This window comes from Epinephelus moara, chromosome 20 (genome assembly GCF_006386435.1).
Source record: "Epinephelus moara isolate mb chromosome 20, YSFRI_EMoa_1.0, whole genome shotgun sequence".
Lineage (NCBI taxonomy): Eukaryota > Metazoa > Chordata > Actinopteri > Perciformes > Serranidae > Epinephelus > Epinephelus moara.
The window spans coordinates 22385301-22404162 of record NC_065525.1 but is presented as its reverse complement, the minus strand read 5'-3'; the positions used below and the strand labels follow the sequence as shown (position 1 = coordinate 22404162).

At 43.6% G+C, this 18862-nt stretch overlaps 2 protein-coding genes across 3 annotated transcripts; one reads left to right on the top strand and one right to left on the bottom strand.

Moving 5' to 3' along the window:
• Positions 1-1903: 1903 nt before the first annotated feature.
• prrt4a (proline rich transmembrane protein 4a) lies at positions 1904-9206 on the top strand. Its single transcript, XM_050074068.1, has 3 exons — positions 1904-2080; positions 2364-3273; positions 5577-9206. The coding sequence occupies exons 2-3, from the start codon at positions 2484-2486 to the stop codon at positions 7688-7690; spliced, it is 2904 nt and encodes a 967-aa protein (XP_049930025.1). The 5' UTR covers positions 1904-2080; positions 2364-2483; the 3' UTR covers positions 7691-9206.
• A 183-nt stretch (positions 9207-9389) lies between these two features.
• impdh1a (IMP (inosine 5'-monophosphate) dehydrogenase 1a) lies at positions 9390-18257 on the bottom strand. Of its 2 annotated transcripts, XM_050074069.1 has the most exons (16): positions 17318-18257; positions 16571-16669; positions 15944-15992; positions 15219-15320; positions 14961-15035; positions 14586-14792; positions 14393-14480; positions 14082-14281; positions 13447-13537; positions 13244-13339; positions 12967-13110; positions 11111-11252; positions 10861-11004; positions 10687-10770; positions 9941-9957; positions 9390-9800 (listed from the first exon to the last, which is right to left on the bottom strand). In XM_050074069.1, the coding sequence occupies exons 1-16, from the start codon at positions 17551-17553 to the stop codon at positions 9691-9693; spliced, it is 1884 nt and encodes a 627-aa protein (XP_049930026.1). In that variant the 5' UTR covers positions 17554-18257; the 3' UTR covers positions 9390-9690. The 2 variants fall into 2 exon arrangements, with proteins under 2 accessions (XP_049930026.1, XP_049930027.1); XM_050074070.1 differs by lacking the exon at positions 9941-9957 and having other exon boundaries at positions 9391-9800.
• Positions 18258-18862: the final 605 nt, after the last annotated feature.

Below are 18862 nucleotides of genomic sequence, written 5' to 3'. Positions count from 1 at the left end.
TCAATGCAAAAAGGACACGTTTGATTTCTTCCTTTTCGTCTAATTTGCTGTGTTTTCCCATTATACTAACATCAGACATCCAAGCAGTTTTTTCCTATGTGCTAGCCCCTTTAAAAGGAACAAACGTTCAAAGAAAATGTGTACATTTAGGAATAACATTTGCGTTGAAACAAAGACTACCTTCTAAATGTTGAATGAGGAGTCATGAAATTAAATAAACTTTTCTTTCACCCTGATCACTTTAGCTAAGAGGTCAGTTAACATGGAGGGCTTTTATGCAGGCATGGACATGCTCAGTAGGACTCAGTTTACAGCATATAATTTTATTTTATCCACACCCTTTAACCTAACCAGAGCCACGGCTTGTTTTCATCCTCTCCTTTGCTTGTGCAGCTTTGTTTCTGTGTCTTGTCCACACTGTCCACATTCCCAGCTGGACCCCAGTCCCTGCTGACTTTGTCTTGTTGGAGGATGACTTGTCTAAACAGAGACCAGTTGCCCAGTGAATTAGGATAGCAAGTGTGAGGCGGCAATAATTTGGCCATGTCCCTGACTGAGCTCATATGTTTGGCCTGTCATTGTTCCTTTCCAGTCCCTTTAGTTACGGCTGGATTGGTGCTTTCCTGTGTCCTCATCAGACAGCGGGTTAATCACACCCCTCGGGAAGTTCCTATCTTCGCTGGCTGTCTAAATGATCTGAAATAGCCATCACTGTCTTTCAATCTGTGTTTATGTGACTCTAAATCCCATTGTCGTGAGCAAAGGCGCTCTTTATCCTGCAAGCTTGTGCAGAGGCAAGATGAAACTTGGGAGACAGTTGGTAAACTGCTCTCTTCATTATTGGCTGTGGTATTTACTGTCACAGCCAACATTATTCTTGGCACGCGGAATAAGCCTTTACGTCTTTGTGTTTTGTGCTAAATATATATTTGGCAGATTTGTTTGGGATGCAGCTTGATTCATATTATCAAATCTTTGTGGATAGAAGAGGAATCAATGTGCGTTTGGCAGCATTCCCATGCGACAATAATCCTGGCTTGGAAAATCATGTGTCCCACTAATTCAGCAACGGTCAGTGGGGAGTTTTATACATAACTTTTAAGATCCTTACATTACTCAGACAGAGACAGCATATACATGTGACTATGCTTTAAAGTCCCTGACTCTAAATGCATCCTAAGGTATGTGGATCAGTGTCTATTTTAGAACCATCCTTGGGAATTGAATTGGGCCACGAGGCCATTGGGTAAAAACAGCACACGTGAAAAAGAAAATAAAGAAAGCTAAGTGATGTGGCACCATTAGAGAGAAATCAATCATGTCAAAGGCTCTTGCTGCCATAGTAATGGCACAGCAACAAGGTCACAAGTGGTAATCTTACAGCAATATTTTGTTAAATGTGCATCCACTCTTCCCAGAGGTGCTGTATGTCCAGTACATATGCACTGCTATTATGCATTATGCATGTATGCTTTTCAAAGACAATTTCCTGCTTCATCCACTGTTCGTGACACAAACTGAGTTGTTCATGTGATGGCTACTTTAAGAGAAAGGGCACAGCATCAGTCGTAAATTAAACTCAATGGCATGTATCGATCTGTGGCACTGGTTCATTCAGCGCAGGATACTGACTGCCTGATGGTTGGTGAGTGAGTTCTGGCCCCCATGACATATTTATGCCCTTTTCCTTTCCTTTTTTTCTTTCCTTCTCTGTCCTCTTCTCTTCTCATACTAAACATTGCACACAGTACATCCTACACAGCAGAGGGATGTGTGTGAGTGTATGTGGGGAACAGGAACAGCAGGAAGAGATGATTCTGCCTCAGATTCAGGAGGACTGGATTGTGCAAACAGTCAAACTGACAGTCAGACCAGCGCAGCGGCAGTGTGGGACAGCGGGGGTTGTCTCGAGGAGGTGGGGTCTGTCCCATGTGTCGACTGTCTGATGGAGAGAAGAGGGGCACAGCACAGTGAGTATGAAAGGACACAGAGTGCTACGCAGAGAGAGACTGCAGGCATGCAGCGACACGGGGGAGCATATATGTTTAAAGAGGCTGCAGCAGAGTGGGCTATTGATGAGGTAAGAAAGCCGGACTGAGACTGGCTACAAGGAAGCAGTTAATGTCTCTTCACGTTCTGTTATCATGAATGAATCTTTACACTCTGCTGTTTGTGCTGTGTGTATGTCACAGGACTTAGTGGGAGAGAAGGGGTGTTGGGTTTTGGAATGCTTTTCATGTGCAGTATTTGCATTTTAATACTCACCCCAGGTGCAGAAATTCAAGCCTAGCAATACAAAATTTTGGATGAACGGTTGCACTGATTGTAGCTTGAATGTGATCTACCTTTCTTTTTTTCCCCAGGTGTGTTAAGAATGAGATCATCAGAGACCTCAGGTTAAAGATTAGTCAAGCATGTGATTGGACAGTACCTCCCGAAACCTACAGCATGTGACTTTGCGGTGGAGTTTGTAGACTCTCGCCATGCTCGCTCTTTGGAATCTCTATCTTCTTCTCCCGCTCTCCTTGCCTTTCTCACTCCATGTCATAGCCTTCACCGGAGACAATGTCAAGAAAACCCAAGAGCCAGACACTGACACAGCCGTGCAGCGTCTCACACAGCCCCCACAGAGACCTCGTGGATCTGGTCCAACACCTGAGAATCCCATGTTTGGGTCAGAGAATATTGACTTCCTGGGTCTACCTATGAGTTGGTCCCTATCGTCATCAGAGGAATCAGACAGACAAGGTGTGATCGGTGAATACACTGATTCAGAGGAGAGCACAGAGACATCACTTTTGTATCCTTATGAGAAGGGACTTATCATATCCAGGCCCTCAGATACAGAAGATGCCACCTCCAAGGAGAGTACACAGCCATCACCAGGGGGAGTACCACCTCAACCTACCCAGGGACAAACATTCAAGTATCAGTCAGCTGATAAAAGTGTTGGATCTGTATTGTATTCCACACAGACTGGTGAGAATCAGCCAAATTTCCCAGCCTCTCAGAATGAGACGACCGACAGCCAGTTACCATTTCTTCCATCTGGCTCGCTTCCACCAGACCAGGACTCCACTTCACCGCTGTCTGCTGGACCTTGGCCCAGCTCGGAGCACCCCACTCCATCAGTCGCAAGTTGGATATGGAGCACAGGCCCTCCAGTTATCACGCCGGAGGCGACTGTCCCAGTGAAGGAGACCAGAGATGGATTGATTGATATTACGGGTCATATTTTGCACATAGGAGCTGTCAGCATGGATGCAGATAAAGGTAAGAGTCCTACCTTGAATGGCATTTAATGTATTTGGAGCATTCCTCATTTACTAAACCTGACACTAATCACACTGCCTATCGAGAATGGCAGCATTTATAGTGTTGCCTTCAGTAAAAAACTAAAATAAATTCTACATCACTCCAAGTCTGTGTGCAACTGCAGTGTTTGCGATATGTATTCTGTTGGCACACACAATTGTTTTGCATTCACAGAACGGTTTGCATCACTTCACTCCCCCCAAGCTTTCACTCTCCTCTCTAACTCTTCTTCTCCTCTGTCTTTCCCTCTCAATCCTTTTATCACAGTTTCTCCCATTCAGTCCTCCACTGTCTTGTTGATGCAGAAACATCTCATTCCCACTGCAGTCAGCGTCCTTTCCCCACACCCAGAGGTTAATGTGGTGCACACCTACACATACAGTATTTGGTGTGCACACATACACATGATGGCACTTACTTGTCAAAGTAAATGATGTGTTGTGTCCACAAGCACAGGGGAAGGAGGGCTTTGACGGAACTGTGTGAGAAATTACCTGTGTACTCAAGCTGCCTATGTATTTAATACCAGCCAGTTTGTTGAGTAAATGAATCACATTTTGCAGTGAAAATCCCTTCTTTAAAAGCTACGTCACCGTTTGTTTACGGCTTCTGCATTGACACAATCACTTCACTGCTAATTGAGGACCAGAAATAAGACACGTCCCTGTTACAACCACTAGGTTCCCTGATTCTGGTGGCTCCATACAGCTTACTCTGAACGTTATTTCAGCAAGAGAATGAGATGCTTACATTATTTAGTGGTTACACAATCACAATCAGATATGAAAGTTAAATACATCTGCATGTTCTAGTGGAAAGGATGCAACATAAAGGACAGCATAACACCTCTTGACCGTGCATAATAATAGCCACACAGAATGAGAGCAGCAATGAGGTCAATACTGGCTAATCAACACACATCTCTCACTCTTACACACACACACACGCACGCACACACTACATCCTCATGCTCCCACTCTCTCTGTGACCCAGTTAGAGATTCCCAGTTACAAGCCTGCTCTGTTTTATTATGGATTAACTTCACACACGGCAGAATCTCCTCTACTCTCTTTTTGGACAATGACTGTGGATATAATTTACTGTATTCACTGGTTAGTTTATCATGATAGTTTCATCTGTAAATTAATCATCAATATTAAAATTAGCCATTAATAACTCAAGACTAAAAAAAAACAGTAACACAAGTACGCAACTAACAGCAAAGTGAGGCTGTGTATTGGGCACAGCAGTGTTCCGAGCTATATGCTAACATCAGCATGCTAATATGCTCATGATGACAAGGCTAACATGCTGATGTTCTGCAGCTAACGTTTGGCATTTTCACCATCTTATTGTGTTAGCATGCTCTCTCCATTTGAAAGCCAAAAACTTTGTTATGTCACGTTAAAAGGTCCAGTGTGTAAGATTTTGGGGGGAATTAGTGCTATCTAGCGGTGAGGACTGCAGATTGCAAGTAGCTTAAACTTCTCTTGGTTAGAATTCTGTCAGTGTTTATGGTTCAGGAGATTTTTAGAAGTAGCTGACGTCACCCAGCACCTACAAATGTGTGCTTCCCTTTTTTCTGATCCAGAGGTTTTTACCATGAGCCGAATTAGTCGCAGAGGTCTGTCCTCTCTGAAACAAACGGACCAGGTGATTTGAACAGGTAAAAGCAAAGATCCGGGGCGTTGGTGGCTTAGTGGTAGAGCAGGCGCCCCATGTACAAGGCTGTTGCCGCAGCGGCCCGGGTTCGACTACAGCTTGTGGCCCTTTGCTGCATGTCCTTCCCTCTCTCTCTCCCCTTCACGCTTAAGTCCTATCAATTAAAGGCTAAACTGCCTGAAAAATATCTTCAAAAAAAAAAAGCAAAGATCTGTGTTTTTACGACACTCTCATCATGGAGGGGCTGTGGTGGCTGATGTGGTGCCTGATGTAAAAGCATGAAAACACAAATGGCCCTATAGAGTAAGTGTTTGGTTTGTCGATTCTCAGCTACTGTACATACATGGCGGTGCAACATGGCGATCTTTGTAGCCAAGGACCTCCATACGTAGATATAAACAGCTCATTAAGGTAATGAAAATATGATTTTTATTTTCAGGTGATTATACACTAAAGAAAGCATACTTATTATATTACGTTTCTGCCAATGTACCCCCCTAAATCCTACACACCGAACCTTTAAAATTACTACCCTTTGGTTCTGTGGTGACACAACAAATAAGTTGGTAATATTTTATGTTAATGTGTTTGCTCTACAGATGACACCAAGGACGATGACAGGCAACTCTCCCAGACCAGTGACACACTCTTGCTTAATGGCACCACAGACACATCTGCCACACCCTGCAAAGCATCAAACCAGTCCTGGACGCCCACTTACCCCGATGATTTTACCCCCAACGAGTCCCTGCGCCCCACTCTGGCCCTCAGCGCTTCCCTTTTTGTCCCTCTTTACACAGACTGGAACTCTGCCCTTGCCACATGGGGATTTGCGTGGGAAGCACACATCTATGGCCTGGGGTCTGTCTTTACTGTATTTGGCCTAATCTCTGTGGTCTGCTTGCTAGGCCTGCCCCTGCGCTGTCCCCCGGGAAGCCCCTATTTCACCCTACTGCACTTGTTCCTCCTGGCATTTGCAGGGATCCAAGCTTTCTGTTTGCTCTATGACGCTTACAATCACCAAGATCGTCTCCCCCCTCTGGGCTCTCTGCTGCTCTCTGAGCTGCCTTTCCCTTGTTTAATCTCAGCCTTCTCCCTTGCCTTCCTCCTTCTTTCTTTGCGTTCACGCATGCATCTTTCACTCCGACTTGCTAATTCCACCTCATTTTCAGCCTTGCCCAAACCTTGCCTGTTACTGTGTATGTCCCTGTTGTACTCTGGGGTCTCTCTAGGGTGTGTTGGCATGCTCCAGCTCTTCCACAGCCTCCCCTCCATGATCCTGCTATTCCCTCAGGGTGTGTTTGTGTGTCTCACTGTCTTTCTCTCATGCTCCTACCTCATCTTCTACTGCTTAATGCAATTCAACACGAAACACATCTACAGGCTGAATGACAATGGAGAGAGCGGAGGATCTCCTGAAGTGACGCGACCTGCAAGTTGCCCCTTTGCTAAAGTGGAGGATTGGGGCAGGGCAGCAGGAGCGGGAGTAGGGGCTTCGTTGTGTTTGCTAGGATGTGGAGGCTTCCAGTTTTATGGGATCTTGCATGCCCTTGGTTTGGGTGGGGTTGATGGCTATGGGTTCCAGCCCTGGCCCTGGTGGGGCTATCAGGTAGGCTGCAGGATCTGTGAGATTGGTGTGTGTCTGGGTCTGTCTCTCATTGGTACACACCCACTATTCTGTCAGAACAATTCCTCTATCAAGACCATAACTCATCCTCGGCCAGGATCTTGGTCCCGCCTCTCATGCAGCTCCCCCTCACGAGGGCTAACCCTGCCCTCTCAGGGAGGTGCAGATTCTTCTGTCCTCTCCTCTCATGATTCTTGGTCCCAGGGTAAGCAGGAAAAGCTGGTGGTCTGTGATGTCATCACTAAAGGACAGTCGGAGGCCCTTCCTCTTTTCTCAATGGTGGATCCTCCTGGAAATGGGCAAGACTGTGTCCCCAAGGCCAGCCAAACTCGGAGCACTGTACTACCTCTCCCTACACCCCCAAGCCCACCGCACAAACCAAAAAATGCAACTGAGTCTCAGCTCTCATCATTCGATAGCCTAGGACTGGAGACTGACTCTACTGTGGATCTGCGGCCCCCATCTCCCATAGATTTGTCCCGCAGCATTGACCAGGCTCTTTTCAATGAATCCCTATTCTCTCATAGTATCTTTGGTTTGCCAAGACTCTTCCATGCTTCCTCCAGCCACTCTTTGAGCTCTCCTAACCAGGGTGGGTCAAAGCAAGGGCCTAGCTCTGTGGAAAATGCCCTATACCGAACCTCTTCCTGTGGTGACATGGATCAAGAGAATGCCCTGTCCACTTCAAGACCTTCCCAGCCACATGGTGCTTTGACGTCTCACAGCAAGTCACCAGTGTCACCAGAGCAATGGGATTGGAAAGAAAGTGTCTCTGGCTCAACCCAGGGTCTGTGCAGCAATCCCAAGGAGACAGGAAAGCTGCGTTCACATTCCTGGGCCAACAGAGGTCAAAACTTTGCCCAGAGCAGCCTCCCACGAGCAATCCCTCACCTGTCTTACCACAGGCGTTACCGAACCCTGAGCTTAGCCTCCCAGGACAGTCGCGGATCCAGCCGGCTGGCAGGGACTAAACACCTGAGTGAAAGCAAACAGCTGGAATGGGATCTGGCTGTACAGGCAGAGTTTGTTAATGTGTGCAGACAAATTGACACTCTGAGTGTTTGCAGTGACACCATTGAACTGTAGAAAGCAATACAATTCTAGTTGTGGTTAAAATGCACATGACATTGTACAGAAATAGCAGACTCTGACAACATGGTCTCACCTCCAACTCGTCAAATACCAATGCTTGGTTAGTGGCCCTTGGTGTCAGATACTGACCCACAGGGACACCCTTTAGCGAGATCTTCACAGACTTTTTTTTTGACACTCTGAGCAACTGCCGTAGTACAAAGAATGAGAGGGTCTGCATTGGGTGGGTGAAAGTGGAGGTGGATGGTTCAAACAAAGTCTGGACTTTCACCCCTGAGATCGAAATTCATGTCCCATGTGAATCCAAAAGTCAATTGAGTTACTTTAATAAGAACGTGGAGTTCTAGTAAGTATAGCGTATGCTACTGATGTAGGACACATAATGGTACATTATGTTAGTGACAAGCACACTTGTTTTGAGCCAAAGCATGATGTTTTTTTCAAAACCTAACCACTTGCTTTTGTTGCCTAAACCTAAGAAAGTACATGTAAAAACTGCAGCCCTAATTTCCAGAGACTGTATGCATTTAATGAGCAGAAACTGTATATTTTCTGTGAAAAAAGTTTATTTTCAAAAGACGTTATACACTGACCAAGCATTGGTATTTGACAAGTTGGGACTAAGAATGTGTTAACTCTAAAGGTTAAACAAAATGAAATAATTTCTGAAAAGAAATTATTTTAATTTAGACCCAACTTATTTTCTATAAATACTGTAGGCCTACTGTTGATACACTGTTGATATTCTACTGTTGATATGTTGATATTGGTCATTCCAGTTACACATTCATGAATGTCAAGGATCAAATATCTTGTGGTACATAGTGCTTTCAAAGAGTTAACTTAAGCAGGAAGTTTAATATTTGTAAAACTGATATGTGGAATTTTTTTTATATTTAAAGCTGTCTTGTAGAGAGAAGTCTATGAAAGGGAAAGGAGCCCTCTTTAATAGTGAGTGGACAAACAATTTGGGCTCAAGGAACATTTCATTTTACAGCACTGATGTACTGTTGTTTTCAATAGTGGAGAAAAATGGGACGCTGTCAGAGGATCTCATCGTATAATAAAATAAGTCCATTAAGTTGTGTGCAAAGTTGTCAAATTTATATTTCATCATGGGAACAGACATTTGGCATGAAATGTAGTGCTTTCCTTACAGGATTTTTGAAAATTACGATGTTATTTCAGTGTGGTATAAAAAATTTGGAATTAAAGAAAATTAATATAAACAGGATGAGTTTGAGAGATTTTCTCTTTTACTCTCTCTTTTTTTTTTCCTTTTTTATGTTTCCTTTCTATCTACGAGGCAAACTGTGGCACCCGGTTTTGCCAAGACAAAGATCTGGGCACACAGTGAAAACACCACGGAGAAAATTGAGGTGGTTACAATTTGAATATATTGCCCTCTAGTGGCAATGAGAAAAACAACACCTTTTGCTCTCTGGAGATATGACAAAAAATGTTAAAACAGAGTTTTAAAAAATGCCCTTTTGGAATTAAATTTATTCATGCAACATTCTAAAACCTTAGGGTGGATAATAAAGGAAGACAATAATATTTCCTTTATTTTTTCTCAGCTTTACACAAGTTTTCAGCAGAGATCTGATAATGAGGCTGTTTAACTTTTGTGTTACTTTACTCTTTTAATGAAATAAAATGTTGATCATGTAAAACATAATGCCAGAGACATGCAGTGTTTCTGTTAAGTGTCTTTTATTCTGTAAATAAAATATCAGACTGCTTGATTTCCTACAAAAAAAAGAGAAATACCTTGAGTCATACATTAAATGGAAATATAGGGCTGCACCTCTGCAATGTTTATTGTATGAAGTCTGTACTTTAGAATCAGGTGAAAGTGTATTGTTTCGTCTAGATTTGTTTCGTCTAGATTTGAAGGGATCAGAAACAGGACAGAGACGACAAAGAGGGGAGGACACAGAAAAGCAGTGTCAGATTTTAGAGTGTGTATGTTGTACAGCAACTTTGTAGTTTGATCACATGCGCCCGGTGCATCTGCTCATAGCTGCTGGTGTCGGGACAATAGGTCCTGCTCGAGTGCTTCCTCTTCCTCCTCCTCCTGCCTCAGTAAAGTCGTTTCTCGTAACTGAGCGTGAAAAAGGAAAAGAAGAGTGTAAGCGTTTCCTGTGTTGCAATAACATATCGTTGCTATAAAAGCAGTCTTGGGTGGAGATGAGTGGATGAAAGAAGAAGATGGAGGTGTGACAACAAGATGGACGTACTTACATGGCACAAAAGAATATCTAATGTGATAGCATGGGTAAGAAAAAGAGGAAGAGAGAAGACAAATGTTGATGCTGCTAAGCACATGTAAAATCCATTTGACAGTAACAGGGTTTAGCTCAGAGACACAATGTTAGTGCCACCACAATGTTTAGACAGTAGAAAGGGGTCTACAGAAAAGAGACACAGGGGGGCTCCTCTCATTTCTCTATTTTCTGCCTCCTTGTTTCCCCTCTCCTCCATCCTCCTGCTTGTGACCCGCAGATCAATCTCAGTTTGCCATCTCGAAGAATGTTTAAATTCCTAAAATGCATCCAGAGAAAAGGCGCCCTTTAACGTCGCCTTTAACGTGAGCTTTAACGTGTTTGTTGTTGGAGGAAAAAAAATGTCAAATTTTATTTATAGCTGAGACCTTAACCCTTTATTGCTGATGGTTAGAATAATCTATCATAAATTATGCCAGAGAAATATGGCAGATAGTGAAAAGAGTGCCAACCAACCCCAGTCTCCCCTGTTGATATTGCTTTAAAATCACAGCTCCAAAGTATGGTTGTCTCAGTTTGTTAAACGCCTGTTGCCTCTCTGCTTGCATCACAGGTGGGAGGGACTAAGACACGAGGAGAGGAGGTGAGGAAAGGAATTGAGGATATACAAAACAAGAAATGAGAAGAGGGGATGGAGTAAGAACGGGCTGCAGAGGAGCAGTAAAGGTCAAAAGCTGGGGGTCAGGGGTCAGAGGCCAGACTTACGAGTGGAGGCCGTGGACGCCTCCCTCCATCTGAGCAGACATGGTCCTCTTCTCAAACTTCAGCTCTCCAGAGTACATCATCGACCTGATGCAAAGACACACACAGCTCAAACTAGCCAAAAGCCCTTACACAATAAAAACCCACACACTTGCACACACACAATTCAACACTTACCGTAAAATAGACAAACTCTTTGCCCCTATGTCCTGACAGCCGTGTTGGATACCAGCAATGAGGTAAGGAACAAACTTATGGATGGAGCCTTTATCTTGTACTGATCCTGAGACACCTTGAGCCACCTTCACCTTATCTCCCTCGCTGGATACACAAACACAATTCACACACAGTAACGAGATGAATGTGTCACCATGGCATCCAGTGACTGTATATTTTTCAAAGGACCTCTGTAGCCCTACTCTCCCACCTGAAGTAGCGTTTCTGACTGTTATTTTTCTCCATGGCATCCAAGGAGCCCATTCCTCTGTACTTTTTCAGACGCACACCATCTGAAAAGAAATATTCTCCCGGCGCCTCAGTGGTTGCCGCGAGCAACGACCCCATCATCACTGAGGGCAAAGATATGAGAGGACAAAAAAATGGGATGAAGTTACAATGACTGCAAAGGACAACAGCCAAGGGCAAAGAGACTACACTGCTTTTATTTTGAAAAAGTACTGTATATGTAATCTTAAAGGTCCAGTGTTTAGGATTTAGAGGCATAGTGGTTTATAATATTCATTACTATGTTTTTATTTGTTTATAATTACCTGAAAATAAGAATCATCATGTTTTTGTTACCTTAGAGCCACTTCAATATACATATGGAGCAGATCCTCTCCCATAGAGTTTGCCATGTTGTTCTACAGTAGCCCAAAACGGACACACTATACACTACACAAAGGAGAAGTTTCAGTTTTGCAACCTCACTGTTAGATGCCACTGAATCCTACGCACTGAACCTTTAAAGCGGAAACGGAAAACTTTTCCCCCTCTAGCATTTCCAAATGGTATTATTGTTTGCACCGCTGTCGTAAAGACAACCAGATCACTTTCCATTTTCCTCAGAGCCCAGCTACTCCCACCAATTCAGGACACACTGCATTTTGTTTTCCACTTTTACTTTGGTTGTTCCACTGTCCACCATTTTACCCAAGATCCCCTAATTTTTTTCTTTATCACACTGATACCACAGACTGTAAAAATAATGGACGCAGCTACCAAGATGTCACCCATTGGTTTGTGGACTCCACTTTTTGAATATAGATATATATATATACATGAATGAATGGAAATACCTACAGAAACATTTTTTTTCTACCAGGTTGTAAGCATGTTTATTTCCGCTGTAAAGTTAGGCATTTAAACATGGGTGTCTATGGGGACTGACTGGCTCCTGAAGCAAAGTGGCCGTTCAAAACCTCTTCCTCTTCATGTTTTGGTTGCACAATGGTTGACGCACTTCTTTTGTGCCTTCATTTTCCAGGGAGATAATACCCGGTGGCAGACAGAATTGCACATTGAAAGCAAGGCTTGTAGGGTAACCCCCTAACCCTAACCCTAACTCTAACCCTGAAAATGTTCTCCTGCATCTTTATATCAGTTTCTTCAATTCAATTCAACACTTATGAGATCCTCAACCGTAGTTCAGACGAGTTATAATTAAACCTTCTTAATGATCGATTTATTTATCTATTTATGTATTTATTCACTCATTGACCTATTAAGCTGTTTGTTTATCTCATGAATCTCATTGGCAGTCACCAGGTTATTTCTCCAGAGACCCCGGGGGATGGGAGAATCGTTAATAAATAACAAAGTTCCCGTTGCACCACACATGCAGTGGCCCAGTACCCTCAGATTTTATCCAAAATTTTAAATTATTGTTATGTTCTTTGGGCTCTTCCAACCCCTACTGGGACTCATAAAAAGACATTTTTAAGTAGATCACATACTACCACTCCCCTAGAGCCTGTGCCCACTGGAGCACTCTTCTCAGAGCACTGCCTGACCTAACCCTAACCCTCCACACGCTGATAGTGTCATCATTCTATAGCCGCTACATCATGTAATCAACATTTACTTCATAAGGACAAGCAAAGGCAAAAAACTTGCCTATTTCCACTTTAAAAAAGAAACAGAATGAGAGCATCACAACAGCCAATCAACAGCCACACGCCCTTCTGATTCCTGTCCAATATGTCATTATGAGTGTCCACTGAATGATCCAAATGTAAACCACAATAACTGAAGACCAGAGGAAACAGGAGAACATTTATCCACCTGTAGATGCTCCCAGAGCCAGAGCCTTCACCACATGTCCAACAGTCTGAATGCCTCCATCAGCGATTACCGGCACTCCAAAACGTCGTGCATACTCTGCCACCTTGTACACCGATGTACCTTGGGGTCGTCCACATGCCATCACTGATGGAAAAAGGACATATACCATAAACCTGCTTTAAGTTTTTCACAATTTTACTGACCTTTTTTTTTGACACACAGGGTTTTATCTTAAACCAGCAGCCAGCTGTTCACAGCACTGCACACTTTATCGTACCTTCCTGGGTGATACAGATAGAGCCACACCCCATGCCGACTCTCAGGGCATCCACACCAGCATCTATGAGGTTTTTGGCCTGAGCAGCTGTCACCACTAGAGGGAAACAGACGCACAAAAAAGAGCTCAGTGTGGGAGACATGGATAATGAGTGTTCACAGCACCGATGCAGAACAAAGCTCTGAGACAGGAGGAGTGTTTACCGTTTCCACCAACAACCTGAAGCTCAGGATATTTCTGTTTGATGTAGTTTATCATGTTGATTTGATACACTGAGTTTCCCTGAGAGGAATCCTGGTATCCAAAAAGAGGGAAATAGTTTAAATGAGGGAGGAAGCATACAAAATGCACTACAAGATAATATTTAAAACAACAGTGTGTTAGATTTAGGGGGATTTAGTGACACCTAGTGGTGAGGGTTGCATATTGCAACCAGCTGAAAATTCTCCCAGTTAGAATTTCTTCAGTGTTCATTGTTCAGGGTTTTTTTTAAGAGGAGCTGAATTGTCGGCAGAGGTCTTCTCCTCTCCAAACCAACGGACTAAGTGATTAAAACCAGTCAAAACACTAAATAAAGCAGTTTCCCGTTAAAAAAAATCTGTATATTGTTATTATTTCAGACACTCTCATCACAGAGGGGCTGCTAAGGTAATGAAAACACAATGATTCTTATTTTCAGGTAACAAACTCGTTATATTATATTCCACTTCTCCCAATACATCCCCCTAAATCCTACACACTGTACCTTTAATTTAACTCTTTGCATCTATTAGAATTATCAGGAATCCATAGAGCCACTAAATTTATCCTCGCTGATGATTTGTCTGACAAAACCTACCAGGACTACCACATCCACCCCAGCCTGCATGAGGAGGTCAAGCCTGTACTTGTCGTCCTCCCTCGTACCAATAGCAGCTCCGCACAGCAGCTGTTTTCGTGAGTCCTTGGAAGCCAGAGGATAATCTCTGTTCTTCTTCAAGTCAGTCCTAGCAATGATGGCGACCAGCTCATCACTGTCATTCACTATGGGGAGCTTACCTAGGAGAGTCAGAGTGTGAAATGAGTGAAATAAAAAAAGCACAAGTGTGTATCTGAGTCCAAGTGCTGGTTACTTTTGCTTCACTGTAGCGTGACCTACTTCACAGTTACCTTTTTTGCTGCGTTGCAGTATGTCGTTAGCCTCTTTTAGTGTGACTCCTGCAGGTGCAACAACTAAATCTTCCCTTTTTGTCATTGCCTGAATCAAAAGAGGTTATATTGATTCAAACAGTGAGTACATCAATGTACCACTCACTTATTTGGCATTATATAATTGCTGCAAACACATCAGTTATACACTCACCTCCTCCAGGGGTCTGTCGTGGTCCTTCTCAGACAGAAAGTCTATGTCTCTGGAGGTGACGATGCCGACCAGCTTGCTGCCCATCTTGCCCGTCTCTGTAACGGGGATCCCGGAGAAACCGTGGCGTGTCTTGGCCTCAAACACATCCCCCACTGTGTGTCCGGGACTCATCACCACTGGGTCTGTAATAAAGCCCTGTTCAAATTTCTGCAGGAAGGAAACACAAGTGTCAAGTAATTAGAGGCCATTCAGTTGATATTGTTTTTAAAAGAGGATTTTATTGTGAAACAGGGCTGTCGTGGGTGCTACAGTGTCACAGATGGCTTCCTCTGTCAGTTGTAAGTTCATCTTTTTTGTTAACTTGGTCCGTCTTACCTTGACTTTGCGCACCTCGTTGGCCTGGAACTCAGCGGTACAGTTATGGTGAATTATTCCGATTCCACCCATCAACTGAAACCAGCCAATCAGAGACATGAGAGCAAAGAATTCACTGATGAAATGATACTGAAAAAGCAACCAAGGCCGTCAGTGTTATTATGCAATGTCTTGGCAGAGTCTGTGAAACAGGATGATGCTAAGCTAAGTGAATAATGAGATAAGGTGTGTGTAAGGTGGTGCAGTGTTTGTACTCACTGCCATGGCGATGGCCATGGACGACTCTGTGACTGTGTCCATGGGAGATGAAATAAGAGGTGTCTTCAGGGTTATCTTCCTTGTCAGTGCAGAGGTAAGATCCTGAAAATAGGGTGCATTTGGGAAAAGAAACATCACACATAGAAAAGTAAATCCAGAATGATATAAAACATCATTTCTACGGTGTTGCAGCTGCACATATGTCATCCAAATGTTAAGGTGTTGTTTTTATTTTTGCCGTGTAGTGAGCCTAAAAGCCAGTCTGGGCACACTAGAGGCTGACTTGTTGAATTCACCTGCAGAGTGTTAGATGACGCAGGTGCGTGTCTGTTTTGAACACCTGCTATCCAGCAATAACCCATGTGACCTAGGCATGAAATTAATTTAACGTCCCAGCAGAGCTTGCAAAGACGAAAACAAAGCAAGCCAAATAAACAACCCTGCGTTCTAAGGAACATAACAAAGAGTTAGGGATTAATTACAAGGATTACAGCCGAACCTGTCTGTACGTGTGAATTACTTTCAGGGATATGAATTAAGAGCAAGCATGGGCTTTTTATTTTTCACTGAGGTCGAGCACAAGAACGTGTTTGTGGCCTAAAGGACCTACAATCTAGAGGTACAGTGAAAAAAGGGAACTCTTCATGGAAATGTAAACTCCTCAGTATACTGTGCACCAGAGAACAGTATACTTGGAATATGCCGGACAGAGTTGGGACACTCACCACTTCATCAGAAGTAAAATCTATGAAACCAGGGAGGATCAAGAAGTCACTGAGAGGAGAGACAAAACAAATGTGAACATCTCACTCTGGAACTGCAAAAGTAGGGCATAAATAAAATGATAAAAACAATGTAACTGGTAACAATCAACACCATAAACAAGGACTGTGTATCATTAGTTGTGTACATGAGCTGTGCAGTACACATCCTACAAAGCAGCCGTATTTTAAACTTAGCTGACAGTGAGCAGACATAATCTGTCAGCCTTTCAAGCCACTGAAATATTCTGCATTTATCCTCTGCACACTGATAAATCCTGTATACAGCCTCCATTAAGGAAACTACACTGACACCCATTAACACACTGATATGTGCACAAACACACACACACGCTGCTCTGAATGTCTGTGACACCACTCAGAGTCATCCTTGAAAGTAGTATTACTCATTATAATCCTCCATATAAAACCCAAGCAAATGTGTCATCCCTGATATTACTAAACATTTAATGGAAGACATTGCATAACTCTAATGTGTGTTTCTGTATGCGTACCATGTGCGCACATACATCTGGCAGTGTGTTTAGTGTGTGATACCATGAAATGAGCCAGTGAGGTGACTTTTCTCACTTGTATGTGAGTCCATCGCCGATAGCAAAGAGCTGTTGTGCTGTCAATCCATCTTCAGGAACATAACCCGTGCCTCCACTGATCAAGTAGTCAGCCATGCTGAAATATAAAAACACACAGGATGTAACTGAAAATATGAAGTACCAGGTCTGAATATTAGCAAGTTTATAAAGACATGACAACAAGTACATTACTTATTTATATCATGTGCTTCATGGCGTGATAGAGTGAATTCCAGATATGAGTTGTCATTGTTTATTGTTACAGTTTTAATAAACATTTTATTGATCATTTCAACACAGTCCATCCACTGATTGCAAGCAGCGTGCATAAATTTATAAAATAAAGTTTGTTTGGTCTGGAGGTATTTATCCCTTGTGCAAAACATGCGTGTTGTTTTGCTCGCCTCTTTCTCGACCTTCCTACACCCATGCTGCCGCCAGATCCTATTACAAGTGTTGGAGCGCAGACAGGAAATGCTAACAAAAGGGATCTGTCCTTGTCTACGGAAACTCTTTCTATACACCTCTGACGGCAGTACAGTAGGTAAGAGGATTTGGTTGGCTGCCCAGGTAGCTGATAAAGTGGCTTGTAAAGGCGCACAACCAGCACTGCAGGAGAGCGAAAACATCTCAGTCGCTTCCGATGTTAATATCATGAGCTATAAGGCTTCACATAATCAGCGAAGGGCATGACCTTCGAGTGTGTGCAGTGTGGTGATAGACCGAGCAAAAGTACAGGACTGACCTCTCAGGTTCATATCCAGCTTGGATACGTGTAGCACTGTATCGCTGGGCTGCAGTCTCATGCCCATGTCCGTGTGGCATTGGGTGGGCATAGACCCCGTAGGGGTGAGGTTGCTCCCCATCTCTGTTTGAGATGCGCGGCCTCGCTGGTTCCATGTCTCCTACAATCCTCCGGTAGTCAATTTGGTAAGTGTCCCTCTCCCCATCTCCAAACCGGTCATACCCATGACCCTCCATCTCCAAGAAATCCAGGGCTACGTCCTCCACTGGGCCCAACCACCTCACACACACACACACACACTTAAAGCACGTCTGACTTGTTTCATACACACAAACAAAGTCACACCTTCACACAAAAAGTGACCCCAGCAGCTCCTCCACACAACAACACTATCAAATCACTGTTCAGTTATAAGCACTCATAAACACCCAATGCTTTGAGTGCATGTTCACACAAATACCTTTCAGACACACTTGACATAGGAGGAAGCTGTCTTGCCATCTGTTTTGTGGCCAGAGCCACAGTTAAACCAAAACGCAAGATTTCACACACAAGTTTTCAAAAATCTGAAAACAGCAGAGGCAGCAGCAGAAGTCTCTTAAAATAATGTGGTTTGGCCGCAGAAGAGTTTGTATTCCAGTTTGTCAGCTCTCATTCCTGGAGTGTGAGGCCAGTAGGGCCCTTGGACATTGGAAAGGACACCGAGATGTTAGCTAACCTGTTGAACTTGCACACCGGTTTAGAAATCCATGAATGTCCCCCAGCTGGAGGCATGAGCAGTCGCTGGGGACGAGAGGCCAGGTCCTGCTTAGGTGGCAGAGATTCGTCCCCCTGGAGGCCTTGACTGCAGTGCTGCTTGGTTATCTGTGGAGCTTCTCTCCACTCCGTTCTCCCGGTGCCTGCTGAGCTTAACTCTGTTTCTGACAGTAGCAGACGTCACTCTCCCACAAAGAGGATTGGGAGCATTAATACAGAATGGGGTGGGGTGAGATGGGTGTGTAGGGTGGAGTGAGGCAGTAGGACTAAGGAAGAGAAGGATGGGTCAAGATGACACTTGAACACACTTTCCCCTCAGAGGATTACCATGGTGTAGAGGTGCGTGTGTGTGTGTGTGTGTGTGTGTTTTTTTGCAGAGCTCAAGGAGAGCTGTGAATGAGACAAAGGTCAAATCCCAGAATGCTATTACGCTGCAAGCTTTGCTCCTTTGAGACGGAGAGAGGAGAGACAGACAGAGAGAAAGACAAACATACAGGTGTCTGTGTGCATGAAGAAAGGCAGAACTTCTATGGGCAACAACATGTGATTGCTTCTTCATTCTTAAACTATCTATATCCTATTATTTTCTGTCATAGTAGTGCAACAAAATAAACTTATAAATATACACTCGCAGAAACCCATGTGTTAAGAATACTGATGGATTCGATTTTACCGCCACCAGTCAGAAAACAATATTAATGAATGCAAGGAAAGGTTGACTGTAAGGTCTTAACACAAGTCTGTCCTTTTGCCTTAAGATTTCATGTGCTTTTTTGTCACCAGTTGGAC